This window comes from Nesoenas mayeri, assembly GCF_963082525.1.
Source record: "Nesoenas mayeri genome assembly, chromosome: 2".
In the NCBI taxonomy this organism is placed as follows: domain Eukaryota; kingdom Metazoa; phylum Chordata; class Aves; order Columbiformes; family Columbidae; genus Nesoenas; species Nesoenas mayeri.
Genome location: NC_137543.1, coordinates 67,057,081 through 67,083,897, shown reverse-complemented (window position 1 = coordinate 67,083,897; position 26,817 = coordinate 67,057,081). Strand labels below are relative to the sequence as shown.

The following is a 26,817-nucleotide window of genomic DNA, read 5'->3' as shown; positions in this document are numbered from 1 at the left end:
TTCATCTAATCATTGCTGCTAATGACGGTAATAGCAACAGCCCGTTTTGGTCCTATCATGTCCACCCCTGCGTTTCCTTTGGTCCTTGTTGAAACGGAAGGATGGAAGTTTTGACAATCCAGAAACCCCTCGGGCTGTCCCGGCTCGGGGGCGAGGTCTGGGGGTCTTCTGTGCCCCTCGGCATACATGTTGCCACTGTTGATTTGCGGGTTTATTTATTGCTAATATTCTAAGAACTGTCCCAAAGCCTCTCATAATTGTCCCTGAGTGTAAATCGTTCGGCAGGGTACGAGGAAGAGAAAGGGTACGGAGGAAGATCGCTGCGGGTCTTTTTTAATTCTTTTTTTAAAAAAAAAAAACAAAAAACCTAAAAATCCTTCTGGGAAGAGCTGCTAAGAACCTTTTGACTTTCGGCAAAGTTGTGTATGTGTGGCGTTTGTGGGTTGCTATAGATAGACCGCATTTATTTATTTATTCATATGCCTTTTTTCCCCCCCCCTTTCTTTCAAAGTGGTAAATTGTTACAAGTCGCCTGGCTGCAAAGCCCCCTTTTCCTCTCACGGCCACACTCGTTTGTTCCTGAGTCCAACGACGACAAGGGGGAACTCAATGTTAAAGGTGGAAAAAAACAGCAACACAGTTGTTTTTGTTAAAAGGGGACACACTAAGGCTGCGAAACAGCAAAACCCCAATGTTGGACAGCTGTAAAATCGTGTAGACAGGTTGTCATACAGCAGTGGGGGCTTTTCTGAAAGGAGCCCATTGCTAAACATTAAATACACACACAGCAGAGCACAGCAGCTGCGCGGACACACGCACACGCGCGCACACACACACGCACACGCAGGCACCGAGGAAAGTGGCCCAGGCTGAGCTGTGCACCACGTGCTGCACCGAGGGGGGCGGGAGGGGGCGCGGGGCGGTGCTTACAGCTCAAGTGGGTGCCAATCAAAACATCAACTTCAAATTGTATCTGAAAGATCAGCCTAGGACCTAAGGGCAGACACATCAGTTGGAGCTCAATTGTTGATCAGATCACATCTAAGGGATTTAGGAGCACAGAAGAGCCGAGATTTGAGGAAAGACACCCCACTGAATCCTTCCACACTCCTCCTCCTCCTCCATATCTAGGTTGCAATATATCTCTGACAGAAAGAAATCAGAACGAAAAAAGAAAATTATCGGCTCGATTTCTGTTCTCTCGCCCTACCTGACTCCAGTAAAGAAGTGGGGGCGGGGGGGAGAGGAAAAAAAAAAAAAAAAGAGAGAGAGAGAAAGAAAGAAAGACAGAGAGAGATCCAGAGAAGCCTGGGTTTGTTCCGCTCCCCTCCCCGGCTGTCCAGGCTCCCTCCTCCCCCTTTTTTTTTTTTTTTTTATAATTCCTTCCCCCCCCCCCCTTTTTTTTTTTTTTATTTTATATTTCTGCCGCTTCTGTCGCCGTCGCCAGTGCCGCCGCCGCTGTGCCCGCGCCCCGGAGATGTCCTTCCCCCAGCTGGGCTACCCGCAGTATCTCAGCGCCAGCCAGGCGGTGTACGGGAGCGACCGGCCCGGGGTGCTGGCCGCCGCCGCCGCCGCCGCAGCCGCCGCCGCCGCCGCTTCGGGCCGGCCCGCGGGCGCCGAGCTGGGCAGCGGCTCGGCCGCTGTCACTTCGGTTCTGGGCATGTACGCCAGCCCCTACAGCGCCCCCAACTACAGCGCCTTCCTGCCCTACACCGCCGACCTCGGCCTCTTCTCCCAAATGGTGAGTGAGCAACCGCGCTGCCTCCCGCGCCCCACCGGGCCCGCCGAGCACGGCCGCGACGCGCGGTGGCCGGGGGAGCCGGGGGCGGGGGCGGGCGGAGGCCGCGGAGCCGAGCGCGGGGAGCGACGAGGCAGTGCGTTGACGGCTCCCGCCCGGCGCGGAGTTCGCCGCGGAGAGGGGAGCGTGTGTGTCGGCGGGTCTGCGAGGGAGAGAGGGGCCGAGGGGCTGCGGAGTCCGTCTGCAGGCGCAGCCCCCATCCACCCCGTCGTTCCAGACGGGAAAAACTCCTCCGAGTTTGTCTTCTTGGCGGTGGAAAGGCTGAGCAGGGGTCCTGCCTCCGTCTTGTCGGCTTTCCCTAGCAACTCGGCTTTCTTTTTTTTTTTTTTAATTGTTGTTACTGGTGGTGTTGTTGACGGGTGATATTGTCGGTCCTGTTGTTTCAGTTGGCTTTCCAGCGCGCTCCTCTTTCCGCCTGATCCTTTGCTTTCCCGCCGAGCTATTAACAGGTTCTGTCCGAAAGGCCAAAGTGCAGTCTAGCTAGCTGGTACGCCCATGTATTTCAAGACGTTTTCCTTAAGTCCTAAAAATGGTCCGTTCGGTTCCCTGAACTTTTCATACTCTGATCATGGCAAGTATCATAGATCGGATTTGCATCAAGCGACGAGAGCATCTACATCCCACTATATGCATCGGAGCAGAAAGAGATCTTGGCGCTAACTCTAAAACAAATTACCGTCACCCAGATTGTCCTCGGATCTTTTATTTTTTCTTTTATTTAGAACGTAATAGTTTAGAAGTGTAACATTTTTTTTTTTATTTATTTATTTTAAAATTAACTGGTTTTCTCTCTCATGTCTTTGAAACGTTTTCGTTGCTAGTATTTCCAAATTTCTTGGTGACGGTACGCACAGGTTCCACTTTCTAAATGTCCTGCTTCTCTTGTGCCCCCTGGAACACAGAAGTGTGAATATTTGTAACTGGGTGCATGCAAGGCATAACTTGTGATGGTATTTAATACATATATGTAGGCAAGTAGGTAGATACGGTGTTGAACAAGGGTCCACATATGAAAACAGATCATTTTATGCTGCAAATATTTCCTTCGAAGGCACTTTTAAGATCATGCACTTCCCACTTTTTTAACCTTGATTTTTCAAATGCAGTAAAAGTTGATACAGAAGCAATGAGTGATTTACAAGTAGCTTCTTCAAAAGAATTCCCAACAGAGATTACACGAAAAATATCATTTCAGCAACAATAACAACAGACAGCGCAATAAAGGGAGTGCAGAAAGCCTACTCTGTAACACATTACAAAAATTACATCGGGCTTCTCTTTGTGAATAAGCTTTGTCTCTGAAATTAAAATACATGATCCTTTTTAACTATTTGGCAAAGTTAGATTAGTTTCTTCGCGGACATTTTTGGAGAGGTTAATTTTTAAGGCTGACACAAATTTCGCAAGAGTAATAACAAGAACATGTTTCTGGACTAGAAAAAAAAGAAGTGCGATATTGTAGTAGAAGAAAAAAATTGAAAATATCTTTAAATGTTAGCTATTCAGGAACAGTTCCTACTCGCAAAGTATCCTTTGGTGTTTTACTACAGTGATTTACCATGACGGTGATATTTTGAAATAAATTCTAAAATTCTGAGCATTTGTACATGATGAGCTAAAATATTAACTTAATATCTGGACAATTCGGGGTAATAATGAGGCCTAATGAGGTTGCTAGAAAGATAAAATGTTATTTACCAAAACACCTGATGGGGTAATTTGACTTGCTGTGTTTTACTACTGATGATAAAAAGAATATTGATTGCAAATAAATCACCGTCTCTAAACGCTTGTAAACAATTTGTGTTTGCCCTGCCCAGATCAAAGTAAAACTTATGAGATAAAGTGTTGCATATCCATATCCTACAATGTTTGAATTAGTTTTAATTCCAGAGTTTAAAGGCTCTTCCAACACTTAGAAGTTAATATTTTACACCAGAATCTTAGAGTGTGACTGAGGAGCTGGAGGTGGGGAGGCGTTGGCTTGAGTGTGAAAAATCTCTTACATTTTAAGTGTCTTCATACTGAAGTTGTGCATTCATCTCCCCCGTCTCGTCTCACGCCAACTCCTTTTAAAGGCAGATCTAGGGCCAAAGACGAATGCTCTGCATGCATTTCTAATATCCTTCTGGATATTTTTCAAGTAAAATGCGGCGTTGTGAGCAGGCATTAGTTTATAACTGTGGTGTAGTACCTGCTTTCTCTGGCTGATAATTTCGAGAGCACAATAAATTGTGTCGCCGAGGCGACTGCGAAATTGCTGCTTTTCCATCGTTTGATTTGATTTGGTTTGCGGAGAAAATTAGCATAAGGTCTGGCAGAGCCCAGCTTAGCCCCTCTCTTTTCCTTCCCCTGCAAGAAGGGGGGATCATTTGGGAATAACTTTGTCTGATCTAAACGTGAAGAGCCTGGAGCGGGGAGGGCCGAATTTGCCTGTGAAGACCCTCTGCACCGCTCCAAGGCGTATTCCGGCTCCAGGAGTAGCCTATTCAGGTCTGTTAGAGACGCTAACGAGGTAATTGATGTGCTTTTTCCTCTCCGCTTGTCTGAATGTGTTGCAGGGCTCCCAGTACGAGCTGAAAGATAATCCGGGTGTCCACCCCGCTACCTTTGCTGCCCACACCGCCCCCGGCTATTATCCCTACGGACAGTTCCAGTATGGGGACCCGGGGCGGCCCAAAAACGCCACCCGGGAGAGCACCAGCACCCTCAAGGCCTGGCTGAACGAACACCGCAAGAACCCCTACCCCACTAAGGGCGAGAAGATCATGTTGGCCATCATCACCAAGATGACCCTCACCCAGGTCTCCACCTGGTTCGCCAATGCCCGCCGGCGGCTCAAGAAGGAGAACAAGGTGACCTGGGGCTCCAGGAGCAAGGACCAAGAAGATGCAAATATCTTCGGGAGTGACAACGAGGGGGACCCGGAGAAGAATGAAGACGACGAGGAAATCGACCTGGAGAGCATAGACATAGATAAAATAGATGAGAACGATGGGGAGCAGAGCAATGAGGAAGAGGAGGAGAAACCTGAACTCCTGAGACAAAGCAGTGAAGAGGATCACTTGGAAAAGGAGAAGGATTTGGCACTGACAGGGTCTGAAGGCCTGAAACCCAAAGACACACTGACCATGGTGAAGGAGGCCTCTGACAACAGCACACGAATCATCAGTCCTGGGGGACAGAACAATTTACAGATGCCATCTCACAGCAAACCCAAGATTTGGTCTTTGGCAGAGACAGCAACCAGTCCTGATGGTGCTCTGAAATCTTCTCCCCCTCCACCCCCTCCTCCCCAGGTTAACCACACTTCTCCACAGATCCAGCACCCCGCTTTTCTCCCTAGCCATGGACTCTACACATGCCAGATTGGCAAATTTCACAACTGGACAAATGGGGCTTTCCTCACTCAGAGTTCCCTGCTAAATGTGAGGTCTTTTTTGGGAGTAAATCACCACCACGCTACTCATCACAATCATCACCTCCAGGCCCAGCAACAACCTTCTGTTCTAACAGCGACCCTGGGAGCCCTAAGCAGTGAAAAACCTTCAGAGAGGACCAGTCCCAAACACATAGGTAATTAATGCATCAGGCACCCACCTCCCACTTCACTCCCAACACATACACATGAACATCTTCTACTTGAGGGATGGTGTCAGATTCAGCCCTGGTGTAACTGGTTGCTTTTGACGGAGTTAAAGACAGTTTACCCTAGTGTTGTTTTGTTTGTTTGTTTCTTTTTTTTTTTTTTTTCCCCTCAAACATGTTGATTGCACCCCATTTTACGTGGGTGATTACATTCTCACCCTATAAGCCCATCCAATAAGATGAGAATGAAGAAAAAGTGCAGTGAAATATATAGTTTTAGTTTTGCTTTCCTTCCCTCCTTTCTGGCCCTCATATCCAAATAATTCCAGTGGCAGTCCAAAATGTGGCAAGAAAGCTTGCATACTCCTTAAATATTGAAAGTAAGGAATAGTGCCGCACACACACACACACACATACACATATACCTACACATGCCTGAACAAGATGGGGAGAGGGAGATTTGTTTTCTGCATACAGCCCAGAGTTTTGCTGCTGTTATTCTAAAATGGTTCTCCTGTTTTTGCCTTTCTTTTTTCTCTTCTGTCTCCTTCTAGAAAGAGAAAATGTACCAAGAACTGACTCCCCACCTCAGCCGCTAAAATCGCCCTTCCAGCCTGTCCGTGACAAGTGAGTTTGTTTGTTTGTTTTCACTGCAGGAATGTTACTTATGTGAAACAGAGTGTTTGAATAATAAAGACTAATTATAACACCTAATCATCACCATAATAATACATACAGACAACAAGAACAACATAGAAGTTGCTGTAATCTTTTCAAAGTAAGGCTAAATTACAATTGTACATAGCCAGACTGTAACTTTTCTGAAACTTAACAGACCTCAAAGATCTCGTGTTAATTACACCAGTGACAATGATTTCTGTGCAATTAACTAATACTAGGATGCCATAGCAATAGACAGGCAATTATAGGAAAGGATTCTCTCTTCTTTTTTTTTTTTTTTTTCTGAAAGATTGTTACCTTTTTTTTTATTTTTTCCCCCCCCCCCCCTCCTCCTCCTTTCCCCCCTGCAGCTCTTTGGCTCAGCAAGAGGGAACACCGAGAATTTTAACAGCTCTCCCTTCCGCTTGATTAAATGGTTTGGTGAAAACATATTACAGAGACTGGTATTAAGGAAAAAAAAAAAAGATTAAAAAAAAAACAAAAACGAAACTATATAAACGACTCCCATCAATCTCCTTTTGCAATAAGGTGATGCAAATCTATAAAAGCGATTACACAAATCTGTAGATGGATCCCCTTCTTCATTGTACCATTTCAGATCGTGTTATTCTAACCATTCTTGGATTATTTGTTTGGTAAATGTTCCCCATGTGTTTGTGTTTTTTCTGTATATAGAGTGATTTCAGATTGTAAATAGCGCGTCAGCAAAACTTGTCTAAATCATATATTTTTGTCTAATAAACTAAATGAAATTATGAGCTCTCTTCAGATATGTATTCTGTTGCTGCAGATCTTATACATATATTACAAATCTATTCAAACATTTATAATTTGCTTTCTAGAAAGTCAAGTCTTTTTGCCTGTCGATAACTGAAACTTAAAATACCAAATCCAAGCTTTTAATGAGTCTTGTAGCTATTTTGTCAAAAACAAGACGCGAGCTTCCCTTTTCATTCACATAAATTTAACAAGCTGAGTGAAGCTGGTTCTTGACTAGTAAAATTAAAGTTATTTTTTCAATTGTGATGAATCAGACGTGTTCTGTAGTATCCATTTTCCATTTTCCATCCATAAATGAATCTGAGTTCCACTTACGTTAAAAAATACATTCTTGACAATGAAAGGGACGCATTTTTTTACAGTTCCCTAGTGTATAACTTTGCTGTGCAAACCGGTTCCTAAATTGGATCAAGAGCTTTAGTGCTTCGGTACACATTCCTGACGAAGTCGAAATAAAAAAAGATTAGGAAACAGAATTATTTGTAACGATTCACACTTGAAATAAACACGGAGAAAATATGACTGTGAAAGATTTTTTCCCTGTGAGATTAAGCACAATCCTAGTAGAAAAAAAAAAAAAAAAAGCAGCTCTTGTACTTCCCAGAAGAAAGTTCTGCGATTCCTATCTGTTGGTTAAAAAGAAACAGAGAGACAATCTATCGGTTTATAAAGGCATTAATCTTCCAAAGAAGGTCCGTTAAAATGTGTAATATTTTGAGTGTTTACTTCTTTTCTCTCCTAAATGAGAACACTAAATGAGCATTGAGGTGCTAATAAGATACCAGATGGTTGTTGATGGTGGAAAATGGAAAGAAGCAGCTGGGAAAGTCATTAAGAAATAATGTGGTGACGCCCTATCCAAACGGAACCAACCTCAAACCAAGACTTGTCGGAAACAAGATGAGATTTTCAAATAAAATATTAATAAAATCCTTGTCAGATATCAGAATATTGATCTTGCTTTAGCTGCAAAATCATCGCAAGCAAAGAGAGGTCTAGGTGAACTGTCGCTTAGAGATCTGCTGGCAAAGCAGTGGAAGTGGTAGGCTTCTATTTTTTGCGTTTTTCAAATGGATCAGAGAAACAGATCAGACGAGAAATAGATTTTGTGCGGGATATCTGAAGGGCTGAAGTGCACAGCGCGCCGTCTCTCTGAAAAGAGACTCTTTTTGCCATCCTGCGGCTCCCAGCATAGCATCAATGTGTTTCCTTTCTGGCTTTAATTGCTTTATTTTTCCGAAATCACAGGCAGTCCTGGGTTGGCAGAGTTTCCAACAAAAGAGTATATTACAGTTTTAACCAAACCGTAATAACATAGCTTTCCGAGGAAAAAAAAAGAGTGGAAAAAGTCTTTTTTTAAAAAAAAAAAAGAAGAAAATAAAAATAAAAATAAAAAGACTTCACGCCTGTAAAGACAAACGGCGCGTCAGATCAGTCCTAATGTAAACGTGATGGAATCACTTTCTGCTTCCTACCAGTTCAGAAGAAATAGCTGCAGCCCCGCACAGGCCGCCTCTCTCCTGCTTTAGGCCCGGCTTCCCAAATTCCTCAGGGGAGCCGCAGCCGGTCCTGAACAATCCGGCGGTCCGGGATGCTGCCGCCAAGCGCCAGCCCTGGTCCCCCTCTCCGCCGCCAAGTCCCACTGTCCTGGTTGGGCACCGCTCCTTCAAAAGTGGGAGAGGACATGTGGAAAACGGGCAGTGATGCTCTGGCGAGGTGCAGCGAACGCGGCGGTGTCAAATTGGCTTAGGGAGGAGAGGGGATTACTTTGCGGCATACGAACGGCAAGAAGGGACTTTTAATTGTGGAGAGCGAAGGAGTGTGAGTGTGTGTGTGTGTGTCCTCTGTGCGTGTGTAAGTGGGCACTCCCGCTTCCCGCCTGCCAGCGGCGGGCAGCTGCGAGCGGACGAGAGCGGGTCGGAGCGGGGCCGAGCGGCGGGGCGCTGGCCTGGCTTTGGGCGGGCTCGCAGCGCCCTCTGTGGGCTGCGGGCGGCGCCGTCCCCTCGCCCGGCGCCGGCGGCAGCCGGAGATACGGGCAACTCAGCTCAGCCGGGTGTGAGGGTGCTGGGGGGGTGGGCTGTCCGCCTTTAATTCAGCCAGAAAGCCAGCAACATCCTCCGGAGCGTGCTTCCAGTTTTGATTATGCTCCAGAGAGTGATAATTCCCACTAGTTATCTGGCTGGCAGTTTTCCGCCTGTGGAAGCCTCAGGATCTCTAGAGCAGACTCTGCCGCAGAACTTGATTTTTTTTTTTTCCATCTGCTTGTTTGATTTTCCCAGCCCCCTTTCTTCCCCCCCCTCCCCAGTAACACCAACAGTTGCGATGTTTCCCTCCTCAAACAGCTGAAGGGGTTAGGACGGGGTTGAATGAAGCCCCGCGGGCTCAGCGCCGAGCCGATACCTTCCAGCGCCTCTCCCCACTCCGCCCGAAGCTTTTGCCAGGGATGGGACGAAGCACCCGGGTTCCTACCTCCGCCCCGGCTGGAGAAGGCGGGGGCTGCCCGGGGGACTGCCAGCTGGCCACGGGAGAAGCGCCCCCGGGACCGCGGGATGAGTGCTCGGACGGAGGGTACTTGTGCCGCGTCCAAACTTTCTGGACAGGAGGAGTGCAAAGTGGCTTTCCCTTAGAAAAGCCAAAGCCGAAAAGTCATAAGGCCAACTGAGAAGCGTCTCAGTTGCTCAAGTGAGCCAAGCGCTCGTGTGCGTGCGTGCCTAAGTGCCCAGCAGCCCCCGAAGGCTGTCGCCTTAGCCTGGCTGTCACCCGAAGGGAAGAGGTGATTTCGTTTGTTTCCTCCATCAGCCACACCGAGGTGGCCTTTCCTCCTGGAGGACGTTTCAGCTAGAGCGGAGGCATGCGAGTGGTCAACGCATTATCGCACGGAGCCCTCAGGGGCTCCCGGAGCGCCGCGGGGTGCGGTGCGGGGCCGGGGAAATGCGCATACACCGTCCTTCCCGCTCCGCGCCGCGGGCCGCTCCGCGCCGGTTTTAGGAGGGAGCACGGGCTCCATATTTCCTGAGTTTCTCTTGTCACGTGAGCCGTGCTAGGAATGATCGTGTACGTCACCTTGGCAGGAAAATAAGTTCTAGTTTTTCTGTCATATTTTCCGTTTTCATTGAGATCCGCCCTGGCAGATGTATACCAGTAAATTAGCAGTAAATACCACACGGTAGGGAGAATAATAAAGGAGAAGCTTAAGCTAAACGATTTGCCTTAATTGGGAATGCTTCGAGCTGATAAGAGTAAATTGGAAAGTCCTAGTTCCCTTTTTTTTTTTTTTTTTTTTTTTTTAAGATGAGGGAACCTGAAACTGATAAATAAAGTCGATAGGAAAATTTGCATTGAGTTGGATGTGAGGTACATTGACTAATACTTCTTTTAGAACAGCGACCGAGCGCCAGGATACATTTTCTTGCTATTTAAAAGTGTGACAGTAAACATTTTTCACACGTTTACGTAATCCTCCATCGTCCCCAGTAAAAATTGGCTCCCTGTCTTGTTTCTGTTGTTATTTACTTGGCATTAACAGAAGAATGGCAGAAATCTGTGAAGAGGGAACACTGAAAAGTTGATACAATCTCGAGTTCAGCAAACTCCGAAATTAGCATTTGGCAGGACACACTAAAAGCAAACGGCAGCTTTACGAGGATTTAGCTTTGTCACTGAGACGTAGTTATGAAACGTGCTTATTGGTACACATGCCTCTTCTTTTCATTCTTTTTCTGTTTTGTTCTGAAAAATAAATCTATTTTTAACTAGGAGAAAAAAAAAAAAAGCCCGGAGAAAGGGAACAAGCAAATTAGCAGGGTGCGTGTGTTTAAACGTTCGTTCCTATGATTGCTCGTTCTCGGCTCCTGTCATCTCTTTTTGTTGGTTGGGTTGAGTTTTTGAGGCTCTCTTTCCGAAGCTTGACCAGCCCCGCAGCCGCTGCCGGCAGCGACCGGTAGGAGCCGCGGCGGGGGCGCCCCCGGGCCGCGCCCGCCCCCACCACCGGGTCCCGCCGGGGCCCTTGCACCAGTCCTCATCGCGGGGCATGTCACATCTCCCCGTAACTTTCATTGTGTGGCCGCGTTTTCCTCCCCTCCCCAGCTTTTTTTTTTTTATTTTTTTTTTTATTTTTTTTTAAGAGACGCCGATCAATTATTCACAAGCACATTTATCTCCCCTGCAATATGGAGAATTCATATTCATATCTCTGTTTTAGTGGCCTGACACTGATTAATGTAATATGCACCGCGGCTCCGAGCGCAGCCCCGCTCTATGAATCATGCACTATAAAGTTTCAATCGTCCTTGTAGATGAGACTATTACAAAAGAGCGGAGAGCGGCGGGGGCGGGGAGGCGGGGGCCGGCAGGAGAGAGGGCTCTTCGCCACTGCCGGCCACCGGCCCTGTGTTAAACAGCTTCGTATTGAAGCGACCCGGCGACTGATGGGGGACAATGCGGGTCCGGCATTCGTTCCGCCCGGCGGGACTCCCGCAGACACTGCTTCCCCTCTCCGGTCAGCCCCGGCCGCCCACCGCCACCCCACGCCATCTCCCCACCGGCCCGGCCCCGGGGAAAGGGTTGCCTGAGCCCGTCCTTGCCCCCCATCCCCCTCGGCCACGCAGAGGCAGGGCAATGCGGACTGCCCGGCGCCCTCCATGTCGGGTGTGCACCCCGGGGCAGGAAAGGGACTCAGGCTGACCTGCGATGTGCCCTGCCTGGGCTAAGGGGCTCAGCCTGCCCGCAAAGGCTAGGTGCCTGCATTGTGGCTGGGGAGTGAAGGTGTTAAAGGGAGTCCCCATTGCCTGTCTAATTATTATTATCATTTTTTTAAAAACTATTTTTATTTTTTTAATTCCCAGATGTCCATAAAAGGCAAGGTGTGAAGAATAGGGGTGGCTGGCAGAAGCACGCTGGACAGGCTGTTGGCACACAAGCAGCACGGGGCTGATGAGTCATAAATGCCAAAGAGAGCCTCAAAACACCGGCCCTGTCACGTGTCCACCTTCCTCTGGCTCCCAGGGGTCAATTTGTGGGGGAAGGCCCCCCTGCCATTTCAATGACCACCCTGTGCCAAAGTCCCACTTTTCGCACCATCCACCTCCCCACAGGCTGCTGGCGCATGGAGGGGTACCCACCATGCCTGCACATGCCACCCGCGGGCCCTGAAACCCGGCAACCTGCAGTGGGTCAGGCAATCATGGGCCTAAACCATCTGGGGCAGATCCCTGCTGGCCCATGGGGAGCAGAAGGTTGTGTGGAGTCATGCCGTCCGGGACTGCTGGTCCCACTCTGCCAGGAAGGGCCATGGAGGTGACCAGCGGGGCCTGAGCCCAGCGCCAGCTTTGTGGGGACTGTGGCAATGAGGGACATGGGGCCCGATTCCAGGATTGGAGCTGCCAAGTTTTACATTTCAGCAGTAAATCTTACCTGGGACTAACAAATCAAGTAAAATGCTGGAACATGTAATAAACATGGCCTGTGTAGCGTGTTTTCCAGTGAGAAGTTACAGAAACGGCTCCTGGCGAGGTTGGTGTTCCCCATTGTGCGGTGCCCCCATGCAGTGCCGTTCATAGCTTGCCTGTAAAACCAGCCATGTGGACAGGAATCGCTGGAAGTACCAGGAGACTGAAAAGCCCATAGAAATGGGTATTCAAAATTTAAGACTTAGAAAATATGAGCTCTTAAAACTAAACAATGTACTTCTGTGAGGAATTAATTTACTCGAGTCTCGTCACCTTTATTAATATTAGTTTTGGCTTCTCTTTTGTGTACGTAAAGAGAATACGTGCATGAGTGTTTGCAAAAAAAAGCAGAAAAAATACATCATTTATCTGTTTTTACTTACTTTAATTAGCATTATAGACATCCTTCATGTCTGATAGCCAAACTTGTATCCCGACATGTGCCTTTGGAGCCACGCTAATGCAAAAATGCAAATGTGGGACGCACACCGATAGGCACCGGTGGTGCCTCTCCTGAGAATACAAAGTGCCGGCGTAAACTCCGTGCAGAATTAAAGGCAGGTTTAAAAAGTAACATTTATTTTTACTCCAGATTTATGGCTGACCTGTAGATAATTAAAGGTTTTATTTTGAGCTGTTGGCCCCACACAATACATTGTCCTTTGTTGCTGCACAAGTAGCGCTTTCCCTGTGCTGCCTACGGTTCAAAAACAATGAAGCAATCCATTTATTTTGTTGGTCAATTGTAGCACAAAGTGAGGTGGTCAGTGTGGAAAGTTTATCACTGTCTTGTCCCTTTGGAGGAGGCAGAGCATTCACACACCCTCTGCCCCAGTACACAAATGTCAGTCTTTTTGCAGGCTGCTGTTTTCCTTTTGAAGATGCCGATGGTGTCTCTGATCCACTAATCCATTTATCCAGTTTCATGAGTGCATTGGCTGAATACGCTCACAATAGCCTTGCCCAGCTGGAAACAAGAAGTCAGGGAGTGCAGCCGGCACACCCACCAATGCCTGACACCACTCTTGGATGAGGCTTGAGTGCTTGTCTCAAAAAAAAAACCCCATCCCAACCCAAACCAAAACCCCCAGAGCCCTCAACCTGCTGCAATGTGCCCGGTACTGTGATCTTTCCCTCCCTGAGAGCAGAAGTGTTTTTAGAACCATCTATAATGTACTACAGGGTTGTATTATTTTCATGATATTTGGCTGTGTCAGTGAGGGTTGAAGCTTGAGGAAAAAAAATGCCTTCGGGACTCTACAAACAAGTGCACATTAAAGAAACTGGTCAGTTGCTGCCAAGCGGGAGGGTGCATGGGGGAGGCAGCGGGCAACGGGCTTCCATTTGTGTTCGGTGCTGTGCCGTTATTTGCCAGCTTTTTATTGCATTTTAAATGTATGTTTAATTACCAGCGTTATTGGTAATAACAGAATGTTTGAAAATATTAAATACATTTGTGAGCTTGTGTGAAAAAAGAAGTTAAAAGGTGTTCGGTGCACAGAATGTTAAAAAGATCTCACAATGAAGTGATTAACATTTTTATGAATAAAATTAATCACGCATTAACTCTGCAGCTCAATACATCTGAATGCCAAATGTTGCACAGCAGCCCTTTCCCCTAAACCCAAGAATTTTGGATGCAGTATTGACCCACATCAAACAGTCGTCTATTAGTAATGGCAGTGTAGTTATGAGAAGATATTTTAATAATGTACATTTACATTCGAGGCAAGCAAATAAAAAGGAGAAAATAAATTTGGGGTATTTTGTCAGGATTTGTGAGGACCGGTAGGCACATAAAATACATTAGGAAGCAGTCAATAGGGGCAACTGTTTGGAGAAAAAAGAAGTTTATGCGGCGCTTATGGAAGCAAGCAGCAAAGTCACCGTAGTAAACAGATTCCAGTGGATTGTGCTGAGCTCTCCTCAGTTCTTATTAGCGCGCTCATTGTTCTGGACAAAGCTTATTAGGTTTTAAGATGGGAGCTTAACATTATTAAAATTTCCACTGTGTCAGATAATAAAATGTGATCTCTTTCTCTCTCCCCCTTTCCCTCTGTGTGTCTGTGTATATGTGCACGCGCACGCGCGCGCGTGTGTGTGTTTTCTAATCTCTTGCCACTGTGGTTTTGGGATTATTCCAGCAGGCTGTACAAAGGAAAGCAAAGGCATCTGAAGTGTCACTCTACAGCTGTGGCAAAGTAACAGAATTTCCATTTTGTTGATGCTCCCAGCACATGTGTGCAGCAGAAGGTGATATCAAAGGAGCCGTTCTTCCTCAGTTCTGCACATTATTTTTCACTGCTGTGGCGAATCTCTCTGAGCTCCGTGAACCAATAAAACAACGGTCCCTGTTTGAGTTGATATATTAATATTTACTGAGGATTTGCAAGGTCGGGGCTAAATGTCAGCAGATTGCTGGGGCAGTACTGTGGGGAATAATTAAACAAATCTCACAGCAGTTCAGCCTCCTAACATCTTTATTAATTTTTTTTCCTCTTTTTCTTTTTTTTTTTTCCCCTTTCTGGAAACAGTACATTGAAATAGTGCTTTTTCAGCCTTAGTGAAGATTTGAGAGAAGTTTAATAATAAAATCCTGGATTGGAAGTATTTGGTTTTGACAGTTGCTTGGCCCACTTGCCTGCAGATGTTAGTTGGTTTTGAAGGCTATGATGTGTGAATTATCACCAAGCTGCTGGGATTCTCACCTGCCTCTCCATCAAATTTGTCTTGACCGGTCTGCCAAGTACAATAACATTGCTACTATAAATGGAGACCCAAATTGGCTTCATTAAGTAGTGGGTCCGCTTCTCTAAGAGAAGAAACTGGAGGACCCCAATTCAGTACACACATGTCCCTTAACATGATTATAGTGTGCACTTTAGTACAACTTAGACAATTCTCTTTAATAAGCTTCATAATTAGTGTTGGGATGCCTCATTACAAGTCATTGCCTGTAGCAGTCCTAGGCCAAACAGCCCTTCTCAATCTGATTTATTTTATTTTATTTTTTTTTTTTTTATCAGGCAGCAGGAGCTGTCTAGAGCTTTTTGTTTGTATAATGGGGACTTGCATTAAGCCCCCAGTGTAAAAATACCACAAGGAAATTAATTGCTTCTGTGCAGATTCACCACAGATGTGTCCTGTTATGGGGAATGGTGTATTTCTGACATTGCTATACTGCAGTGTGTTGGGAGGAAAAAAAAAAGTCTGGAAAAACTACAAATGCAAACATATTAGCATCCATATAGATTCCTTATGTTATAACTGAAAACAAGGAGATTTCTAAAGTGTGTCAGGGCCTTCAAGCCTTGTTTGAAATGAAATGGATTTTTTTTCTGATTTTATTTTATTTTATTTTGTTTTAATACTCAAAAGCCACTAATAAAATACACATGGCCACATATTCTGTTTGGTACTGGCTGATAAATGTGGTACTTAAAATAACACACACGAGGAGTGCGGTGACTCAACGCAATAAGAAGGCTGACACACAAAGCCGCCCTCAAGGTCAGTGGTTTGTTATCTATCACTGTTGGTCAGGTTGTGAATCACAGCTGCAAGTTTCAGCAAGTTAAGGGGAGGAGGAGCATTCAGAGTGCTTGCCCTGTGGAAAAGAAAAGCTGAGCTGGTGGTTTGTTAGCCGCAGCTGAACATCACCCTGCAGCTTCTGGGTAATGCCCATTCCCCTGTCACTACAGCAAAGCTGGAAAGTGCCTTGATCCAGATATGAGCGCTTTGATTTACTTGTTAGAATTCAGGTGGAAGGGTTTAGGGTTAGCAAGTCCACCACTGCAGAGCCTTGTAGCACTGCCCTCTCGTTATTTATATTGATTTCTTTCATCTTAATCCTTGTAAACTTCAGTTTTGACTTCAGGCTGATCCCTCTGATACGGTTGCATTTGCCTAGTGACATCACTATTGATAACAGAATATTAACAATTCACCTCACAACAGTTATATGAAGGAAGACCCGTTTAGAATAACATAATTTGGGAGCTGTGGTATTAGGAATAACTATTTGCATTCTTCACGTGTGACTGTGAAGTGGACTCCATCTATTAATTCTAGGTGCTGCAAAATAAAAAGAAACCAAACAAACCAACAAGTGTCTCCTCTACTCAAATTCAGGATGTTGCCTGTCTGATAACGATACAGTAGCAGAAGTAATAAAACTGTTCTAGTAATGAACCTCCCAGATTAGATTTTCTAAGTATACGTAACATGAAAAATTCACCGGCAAGTTAAATTTCTTTATTCAGGCCCACTGAATTTACGTACAGGAAAAACTTCATAGGCCTTAATGAATGTATCTGACAAACATGATTTCAAGAAAATCCACACATTAACTGCAAGCAACAGTGGGAACATGTAAATTAGACATGAACAGATCAGATCAGCACTCATTTTTACCACACTGCACTTCATATGATCTTTTACCAGCTGTTTCAGAGCAAATCCTTCAAGTTTTTTTATAAAAGGATAAATAATTTACAACTTCACACGAAAAACTATACATAAAATAATTTTAAAAATTGGAAAATTAGTTTTAAAAGAGATGGTAAACCTTGAAAAATTCTGTTTTTCAAAGTGAGATTATGATAATTGTATCCATGTATGTGGTTCTTCTATACACAGAGGAAAAGGGAAAATGGATACTGTCTTCATCCCAGAGAGGCATGTTTTAGGTTGTGTGAGGGATTAGGAGATGGATATAGATGCTTTAATTCAGCATCTCCCTTTGGAGAAGAGTAACACATAAATTCCTTCTCAAGTTACATTTTCTCTGTAGTCATCTTCTTACTAACTTTACAAGATATAAAAGCAGTAGAACAGAGGAGGAAGTGGAAACCAATTCATGTCACCAACTACTTTTTTTTTTTTAAATTTATATGGTCTTCTACTATTGTATATGTGTGTGCATGTGTACGTTAGAGAACGAAGAAATTATTCCCCCAGGCCTTGCTCCTAGGGGCTGCTCTATGAATCTAAGTGATTACATGTGGACAAGAGGTAAGAGGAGATGATTTACTGTGAACACAGGAAATTTGTATACTTCTGGTAATCTGTGGTAAATCCACCAGGAAGCTAATGAAGTCTGATCTTGCTGTATGTTTTGTGTGGCTGCTATCTGGTTATGAGGATGCTCTCAGAAGGAATGTGAAAGCTAAGTGGTTTCGCTCCTTGAAATGCCCAAACACATGGCTTTCCTAGGCAGGACAAGTCAATAGTCTGCCTAAGCCCTCCCTTACCTATTCATGCAAGGTATATGAAGGATCAGAGAAGCATAACAGAAGTGCTGTTCTCACCAACAAACTTGTCCCTCTTAATTGCTTTTGCATTGTAAGTGGCGTGTGCATGTTCTTGGTTTTACTATGCTATTCGTTTTGCCTGCACCCTCCCACTCTTCAAAAAAAAAAAAAAAATTACTTATAGTACTTGATCCTATTTACATTTGTTTGATAGCCTCTTACCAGCTTTGAGAAACTGATTCAGTTTGTTCATATTTCTGTGGAGAGCACCCTTTGATAGTACATGATATTTGTGCCCATAGTGCAGGTCTTTTGGGTCTTGGGTATGATCACCAACACAAAATGGAAGGTTCTCGCTTGCATGATTGACAAGTGTCTCTTATCTTTGAAACCTCACTCTGCTCAGTCTCTCCTGACAATAAGCAGTCATAACTCTGGGCTCAGTGACCATGGATGTGGCTTCAGTCAGTTGCTCCTCGAGTGGAAGGGGTGTGGCTGAAGACCATTTGTGTTCATCGATCATCTTCATCCCATCTTCTCAGGGCCTTTCACTGTCCTCAAGATTTTTATCTTGGTTCTTTCTTTCTTTGTCCTCCCTCTCAAATAGTATTCTCTTTGTTTCTCCCCTGTGCCCTCTCAGCAGATAGGAGGCTTTTCCATGTGTTGCTGTAAGAATAGGCTGCTGTCAGCAGACAGCCTGACGGTTCTTGTCTTCTACACCAGACCTCCATGTCTCCATGCCTCTACTCTCCTTTCCTTCTCCAAACTGAAAGCATTCTCCTCCTCTCTTACCTGAAAAACTGACACTTTTACACTTCTTGTGAAACTACAAGGGAAAAAAAATATTTCCACACTGAGTGCCCACCTCCATCATTCCTTTAGATCAGAAAGCACTCCTCAACTCACTATTGAGGATGTCATTTTACTGGACTTTTGGGAGAAGGTGACAAATGGGATGCTGCTCCCAAGTCATCACTACAAACATCACATCTTGTTATCCTGTCCAGTCTTCTGCTGGCCTTGATCCAAACAGAGGAATACAAGAATACTGCTCTTTTGCCTGATGGCAGCTGCTCTTTCCATCAATTTCAAAGGATGGCAGAAAAATGCTGTCTGTGCACCTCCTAGTCAGAAGCAGTACAATCACTCATATCTCTGATCCCCGGGAGAACGTTTACACTTGACAGTCATCTCTTTCAGACCTTCCTTTGGAATGAGACTTGAGTCTTACAGGTCTTCTGTAAGAGTCCATTAGTCCATACCTAAATGTGCAGAGGTTCTCATCTCCCAGGATCAGGGCATATGCATGCAGATCTTACAGGGAAGACAGAGAAAGCAGCAGTAGAGCTAAGGGCAGTCCCAAAGGACCTCAAGCCCAGAGAACTAACACATGTTGGAAAGTTCAAAAAATATTTTATTGTTGTCAAATGTATAAACCTGATGTGCAATTCTAACCAGATCAGGCTTTGGGCCGTTTGCCCAGTTATTCATAAGGAAGTGTCCAGAGTGGGTAAGATTGTGAGATTCTCCTGGGACACAGCTCTTGATCTGGTTATTTCTTGTTGTGTTTGATAATACACAGTTCTCTGCCAGAGGGAATTCTGGGCTTATATCCATGTTCATCCTCATGTTCAGGCAACAGGGACAAGATTAGTTATGGAAGTGTGCTGTGTTTAAATTGAGGGTCCCTCTGAGGCATAGGGCAGTTGTGTGAATTCTGGTCTGAAACTGATCTCCATCCTTCCCTCTACTTCCTCTTCTACAGAATGAACACTGTCTTGGGTTTTTTTTTCTGTAAATGTGCTTTCCTTAAATATTTTATTGTCTTGCTGCCTAGAAATGTTGAGGGAATTTCCTCAGAAAGTTGTGAAATGTAGCTTGTGAAGTAGTTAATCAGCACACGACAATTATTCCCTCTCATCTGGTGTAGAGGGATAGTCTGAATATCCCAATATAGGATTTTCAGAGGACTGTACGGGTAGCAGAAGTGTATCCTACACAGTGTGAGAGAGTAATTGATCTCCCGCTTGTGAGTAGTATTCACTGATATGTGGAGGAAGAATAACTTCTAGATGCATGAAGAAAGATGTTGCCAGCCTGGAAACATGGTGCTGGGCAGTGGATATCTTTGGAATAGCTCTCAATGCCACTATGCAGTGATTCCAAACAAGCTGAGGGGTTTGCGTCAATTGGTTGCAAGTCCCTTCAAAGCAAATAATAGGAAGTTGTGGCAAGAGGTCACTCATAGACTTATGTGCATGACAGATGTTTTGCTCTCTGTCTTTCCTGAAATATCCTTCTTTAGGAGATATCATCTTCTGTCCTACTTTCCTCCATTATGTTCTGAGTTACTAGTTTGGAAATCTGTGTTCCCATCTTCCATTCCAAGAACAGAATGAGCTGCACAGTAGTTTCTTTATACGTAGCTCTTTATACATTGCACCCTTCCAGGCAGAGTTACTCCCATTGGTTTGTGAAGCTCCATTGGCTTTTCTTACTATTTTCCTCTCTACATTAGGTTGACTTGATCCAAACTGACAGTACTCTCCTTAGAACTGGAATTGCTGCAACTGATGTTACCATACCATGCTCCTAAACTAACTTTGTCCAGATTTTCTCCCGAGTTGATGATTTCCCAGAGGCAGCATATTGTCATTTGCTTGGCTGCTATACTTAGAATTAAGAGGTCAATGTGTGCCATGTCTTTTTGAAGAGATACACTTTGTGTGCAGAAAGGAGGTATAGGGACATGATGTGAAAAACTCATGATCTTATGCTACAAAATTGTTTAGGGGCTTTTTTTGTGTGTGTGAGAGAGAGGTGTGGATAAGATTAGGTTTTTCAGAAGGGGCACTGCAGAGAACAGGTATTGAGGCTGTATGGGAGTGTATGCTGGAGGTGTTGGACACTTCCATGTTTGTTTGCCATCTATTTCCCTGTTCAAGCAGCAACATGCTTACTATGCCCCAGAGAACATTTAAAACCTAGATGAAAACAAGGGAGTTTGGTTAGGGAATTTGACCTCAGGGCTGTCCACAGAACCAAATTACAAAAAAGACAGTGTAGACATAGCTTTCCAGGTTGGCATGTGTCCACTGTAGTAAGAATAATTGATATTTTGGCTAAAAAAGAAGAAACATGAAAACATCAAAGACAATTTTTGCAAGATTTTGGGAATTTATGTGTTCAAGGACATTGCAACATCAATAGTATTTGAATAGATTCAGTCATTTCAAGAGTCATTCATTCATGTACAGATAAGAGTTCATGGAAATAGTAAACTCTATTTTAGGTTCACAGAACCTTGTAAGTATACCCAGATTTATTGCAGCAGCTGAAAAACATTCAAGGGTGTTCTAATGTGTAAGACTTAACATTTTCTCTATTTTGTTCGGTGCAGTCCAGTGAAACATTTGGCACTCTTTTCCATATTTCACTTATTAGTCCCTTCCAGTCACTCTAAGTTCAAATGTGCCATCTTTACTCATGCAAGTAATGTTAAATACAGGAAGAATCACTGTCTTCCAGGAGTCTGAATAGAAGAGTCAGTCCCAGTATTTCCTCAAGAACATAGCTTGCTATTCTAACTTTCATTATGGTAGAATTCTTACACAGTTGTTATATTTTAAGATGGATGAATGAGAATTTTTAGGTGACTGAGGAGGGTGTTTGTGGGATAAACAAGACATCTTTCCTTCAGTTTAGAGGAGATATGTATTTTCCCACTTTAGAAATCATGTTTTGTATCTTTTTTGGGCAACTGCTATCACTGACCGCAAAGACGTTCTGTAAATTTCAGGATACGGGCAGAGCTTGTAAGAATCTTACTTAATTATGTGATATATTGTGTTATATTGATTATGTTATTACTTGTAAATCCTGTTCCTTATTAAAGCTGCAGTCATTTTGCAATAAAGTTGTGTTTGCAGTCAATTAATGACTGTCTGGGGGCAATGGACAAAGTATCAGGAATATTGGTGTGAAGTGGAAAGCATGGTACTGGGTCTTGCAGTATAAGACTAGGAAATACAAATGCTTGTATCAAGGAAAAGAGAAAAAATATATATATATTTAGCCCCTCTTCAGTACACTGGTTCGCAGTTTTCTTTTAGGTCCAACAGAAAAAGCAGCATTGTGCAAAGCATCTGCACACGAATACAGGGCAGGATAATATTTGATTTAAAAATACAAGTAAACGATAACTGCCAATATTGAGACCATGTGAAGGCAAAGGAACAAAGCATACTTTCATTGCTAATCATGTTAACATCAAAGTTTGAAGAGTACATTCGCCTATTCAGAGGAAATGCCATCACACTTCTGACGATCACATCTGCCACTAATATCATCCGGCATGTGGTCAGGTCTCTGTTCTGACTTTTATCTCTCTACCAAAATTTCATGTCTTGATTTTAACATCTGATGCTAAATTCAGGTCACTACAAAATAAGTACAACTTTTTTTTCTTTTCCACTTTCATGATGTGTTCAAGGGATACATTTTAAAACCAGTATATAGTATGAAATAAATACTTTTTGTTTGTTTTTTTTTTTTTTCAGAGAGGAGGTGGTGTTGTCATTTGTGGGTTTTTTGTTTGTTTGTTTGTTTGATTTTTTTTTCTTGAGTAGCCTTAGAAAACATTGTGTTAGATCTGTAGGAAATGCAGAAGTCTGATTTATCAGTACAATACTCTCATGCCAGAAATCAATGAAGTTTCATCTCTGTAAAACTGGAGTAGTGCACTCACAGTCCATACATTTTTAATCCAGAGGATTTCAAACATTGATTCACGAGTCTATGAAAGCCTGAAGTTTTACCTTCCCTGATGTTCTATCTTGACAACGTATAGCTGGCTAAATATATGTTGATGGCAACATCATATAAATGTGTTTGATAATTTGTAACTATTACTTTTTAGCTAGGTCCCTAATTTTTAAGTTTTCTTGCTTTTTTTTTTTTTTTGAGGGGATAAACTCCAGACCTCTCTCCCTTACCTTCAAGATGTTTAAAGGGAGAGAAAATGTTTCCACAGACGTATTTCTGTATCCCTTTAAAGACCTCCTGTATTCTCAATGACATTTTAAATGGGGTTTTACAGCAAATAGGGAGGAATGGTCTATTCAGAGATTTTTGAGCACATGAAACAAAGGTGTATGTTGATAGTTTTTCCTCTGTGTGCCAACATAGCACTCATCTTTAGATTGGCAGTAATAAATTCTCATTTCAAAGCTGAAGAAACTCAGTGCTGATAAGGAAGTGGAAGAATAGGTAATACTGTATTTCTTCACACAGTAAAGAAAACATTCCAGTTAACCCAATGCAATGTTAACCATATAATTCTTTTGGCCTTGTAAGAGGTTTCTAAGGTGAAATCTAACAACCCTGTACTGCTTTTCAAGGCAGATAAGGAAGAAGTCTAGCATATGAGTCAACATTTTCTTAAGAGTAAGAACTGATTGTAATGAACAAAAGCTATGCATATTTTAGTTTTGGTAGTGGTACACTGTTTGGTAACTCTACCTCTACAGTCATTGTAGTATCAGCTGGGATAATAATAGAGAGCTGTGGAAATTGAGAGTAAAAAATGCACCATAACCCTTTCACCGAGTCCTTGTTACTTCCTGAATTAAATTGAGTCTTCTCTTCAGGTCTTTTACTATGTCTTTTTTAGCAACTTTTTACATTGACCTTCCTGTTCTTCCTTCACTTCTCTTCGCTTTCCATGCATCTGCACAGATAGGCATGGCAATTCATGGCTCACAGAAGACAAGTACTCATAATACTGTCTATTCTTTGTCTCTCAGATAAAATTTGTTAAAAACAATGGACCCAAACTATTAAAATTATTGATTTTTTTTTTTCCCCCCAAGTACACCAAATACATAATGTAAAAAGTTTTAGCAGGTTGTGGTGTTTTTGTTTCTTTTTTTGTTTTTGTTTTTGCTTTTGCTTTTGTTTTTGCTTTTGCTTTTCATCTGCTTTACCTACTGGTGGATAGCTCACATGCACACAGAGATGTCTTTTTCTATCAAACTAAAACCAGTGAATATAAAAATCCTGCCTAAACAATTCTGGTTGCCAGTTGCAACACATTCAACAGTGTTACTAGTTGAATATCTATTGGAACTAATTTTATATAGACAAGTAATATCTTGGTTTTCTAGTAACATAGAAGAACTACTTCTTGATATTAGCTTAGCCAAGGTTATTTTAGTAAAAAATACCAATATTCTACCAAAAACCAAGCTGAAGTGCTTCTGACAACCACCTGCATACACTAACTAAAAGGTCAAATAATAGAGTAGCAGTTTCATTTGCAAAAGTTACAGTAATACCCTATTATTTAAACTCTCTTCAAATCTTCTCATTTAACCTTTATGGCTGTAAGTAAAAGTACAACTATAACAATTAAGGCGTTAGTATATTTCTTCTATTGCTATTGTAATACATGCATTATCAAAGTTTGATTGTGAGTTTATATGAATGTGATTTTTCAAGCTTTTGCTTCTTAGTAATGATGGAAACTACACTGTTGCACTCCTCTACATAATTTTAAACACAATTCTGTAAAGTTATTTCTTTTGAAGTACAGGTCATAGTAGATGACTACTTTTAAGCAACCAAGTAAACAGTGTGATATATCAGTTTAGAAAATATTTTCATTTATTGCAATTAATTAACTTCTATTATGACCTTCAACTGTACATGAAATGGGCTAATGTTATTCAACAATTCCAGCACTGATACGAAATATCTTAGATGCCATTACATTATGGAGATTATTGATTTAAGTAATATTACTAGTTAGAGTACACTATAATATAAGAAAAGTGGCTTATAATTTTGATCTTGTCTTATGTTGAGTATTTTATAAATTACCTGTACAAAATGACAGATGTCTTGATCATGAGTGATCAATATTTGTCTTATCGAGAAAAAACATGCTAAATAGACATTAACACATTAAAAATGAAGGTGACAAAAGTTACAAGTAGAATAACTGAAAATGTAATTGTAAAATATATTTTACTTCAGTGCCATATTTTCACCCTCACCTAGAGATCTCAGAATACATATGGAACAAATACTCTTTCTGGTTAATTTTAAATGTTAATGAGAAACTTATCTTTACTGACATTTCCTAATTTCTCTTTGAAAAATCATCAAGTGTGAGAGAATGATGAACAAGAGGTGTATGTGCAAGCTTTCCCGTTGAACTGGGATGAAAGTGATCTTGGAATACTAAGCAGTTTCCACATATTCCTGGAGAAGCCACCCAGTGGGTAGCTTCAATGGAAGACTTCAAATCCTGGAGACAGGAAATAGAAGCACAGTATCTTCCAATAGCCTCCTGCTGTCACCAGCCACCTGACAGCCCACCTGTTGTACCCTAGCCCTTAAAAGAAGTCCACCCACATGACTGGCCCCTCAAATCACTGAGTGTGTCATCCCTGTGATCACTGAGGGGCCTTGGAGCAGACAGGGATGTAAGGAGGAAAAGGGAAGTTGTCAGCTCTTTGATTGGAGCATGAAGGACTTCCCATTGACCTTTTGAAGAAAGAACATTTTCCCAGAGCCCAGACCATCTTGGGAAAGATTGACATGAGCCTGCCCCATCAAATAAGTATTTTCAACAAAGACCTGATGAGAAGTTGCTGTACCATCTGCATCAGCAGTGGGAGAGACACCCCTGTGGTGCAGAAGTAGGCATTCACTCCTTCCTGGAAAAGTGGTTCTGGTTCCTCTGCCTGTCAAGCTTGGATAAAGGGAGAAAGTCTAAACGAGGAAAGATATAGAGAAGAAGGGTAAGAAGTGAGCACACGGGGAGAACATTTAGGACGGAATAGTTTTGCTAGGTCACTGAGGGCCCAGACACACTGGAGATGGAGATGACATTGAAGAGGACATGGTGAGGGATCAGCAGGAGGTGCAACCACTGCCTCTATACATGGCTCTGGCTGAGATTCCTTCAGAAAAACAAAACAAACTTCCTGCAGAATGGCCAAGTTCATTGCTTCCAATCTTATGCCAGCAGTGGAAGTATCTGTAGTCCACAACCTTGCTTAGTCTGGGGCCAGTTCCTTGAAATAATGTAAGGTGGCTTAGACACCTGCCAGTGAGTACCCGGGATGGAGTATAGCGAGTTATCCTGAAGGCAGGAAGCAGGAATCAGCCTTGCCAGACTGGGCATTGTCTCCTGCTTCTGCCTTTGCAGAGTGAAGAAGAGGGAACTCTTCTATACTGAGAAAGAAGCTGGGTGGAGAGGACCTGGCTTGTTTTGCAATATTGCAAAATTCCTTTAGCTTCAGCAGATGTGAGTCTCCATCCCCCTTAATACTTGTCCCTATCCCCCTTGGGTAACACAGACTGAGGGGATCTTCTTACCAAAATAATGCGGTACCAATCAAACCTGACCTGAGAGTGAAAAGTGCTATAATATGTAGTGTGAGGTGCTTCCTCAAACTGCTCAGAGTCTGGTTCTGGAGAGAGAAGGCTGTGACCAGGCCCTCAGAGAAAGCAGTGTGGGATGTAAAAGCTTGGATGTAAGCTCCACTAGAGTAGGGGAGCCCAGGTAAAGGCAGAAGGGTGCCATGAAAACAGATTGTACACCAGGTAGCCCATGGAAATCTGCAAAGAGTGCAGATGGTGAGAAGCAGTCAGGCCATGGGCTAGCACTCTGGGATTCTCCTTTGTCTTCGCCACGAGATAATGGGTGGCTTGTTTCCAGCCCGAAGGCTCTTGTTTGCAAAGGGGGCTAACAAGAGGTGGCCGTCATCTTGGAGAAGCTGAGAGCTCATAGTTCCTGTCTTAGGCTAAACAAGGTGACTTTTGTAGGCAGGAGCGTGGGAGAAATGGAAACTAGGGAAGAAATCAATTTAGTCACACAGTAAGACAGCCCCTGCACGCATCCACTTAGTCATTTCTGTCCCATTCAGGAACTGGCAGCATATCCCAGCTATGACCATCTCTTAACTGCAACCAAAACATTTCTGAAGAAAACTGAAGATAATTTCCAGACAAACGGCATTGGTGAGCTGACCATGGGATGTGCAGGTCAAGGCAAGTGTTTGTTCCCCTCTGCTCAGCACTGAGGAGGGGAGGGAGGCACTTGGAGTATTGTGTCCATTTTCTGCTCCCCAGTTAGTGTAAGTCAGGCGGTGAGGTGCTGGAGAAAGCCCATCAGAGGGCCACCAGGCTGGAGCACAGGACACCCTCAAGGAGGTTGAGGTCTGTTCTCAGCAGTAAGAAGAGAATGGGAAAGGGATATTTT

General features: G+C 43.5%; 1 protein-coding gene across 1 annotated transcript; it reads left to right on the top strand.

The window, feature by feature from the left end:
• The first annotated feature begins 887 nt into the window (after window positions 1–887).
• On the top strand, window positions 888–6,699 carry IRX1 (iroquois homeobox 1). The gene is made up of 4 exons (XM_080339745.1): window positions 888–1,741; window positions 4,360–5,374; window positions 5,941–6,013; window positions 6,418–6,699. Exons 1-4 carry the CDS (start codon window positions 1,478–1,480, stop codon window positions 6,473–6,475), a joined length of 1,410 nt encoding a protein of 469 aa, XP_080195871.1. The 5' UTR covers window positions 888–1,477; the 3' UTR covers window positions 6,476–6,699.
• The last annotated feature ends 20,118 nt before the right edge of the window (window positions 6,700–26,817 follow it).

Excerpts from the sequence above, each read along its gene's own strand:
- IRX1 (XM_080339745.1), top strand. The coding sequence starts at position 1,478 with ATGTCCTTCCCCCAGCTGGGCTACCCGCAGTATCTCAGCGCCAGCCAG. Across the intron at positions 1,742-4,359 it reads TCGGCCTCTTCTCCCAAATG|GGCTCCCAGTACGAGCTGAA; the intron begins GTGAGTGAGCAA and ends AATGTGTTGCAG. Across the intron at positions 6,014-6,417 it reads TTCCAGCCTGTCCGTGACAA|CTCTTTGGCTCAGCAAGAGG; the intron begins GTGAGTTTGTTT and ends TCCCCCCTGCAG.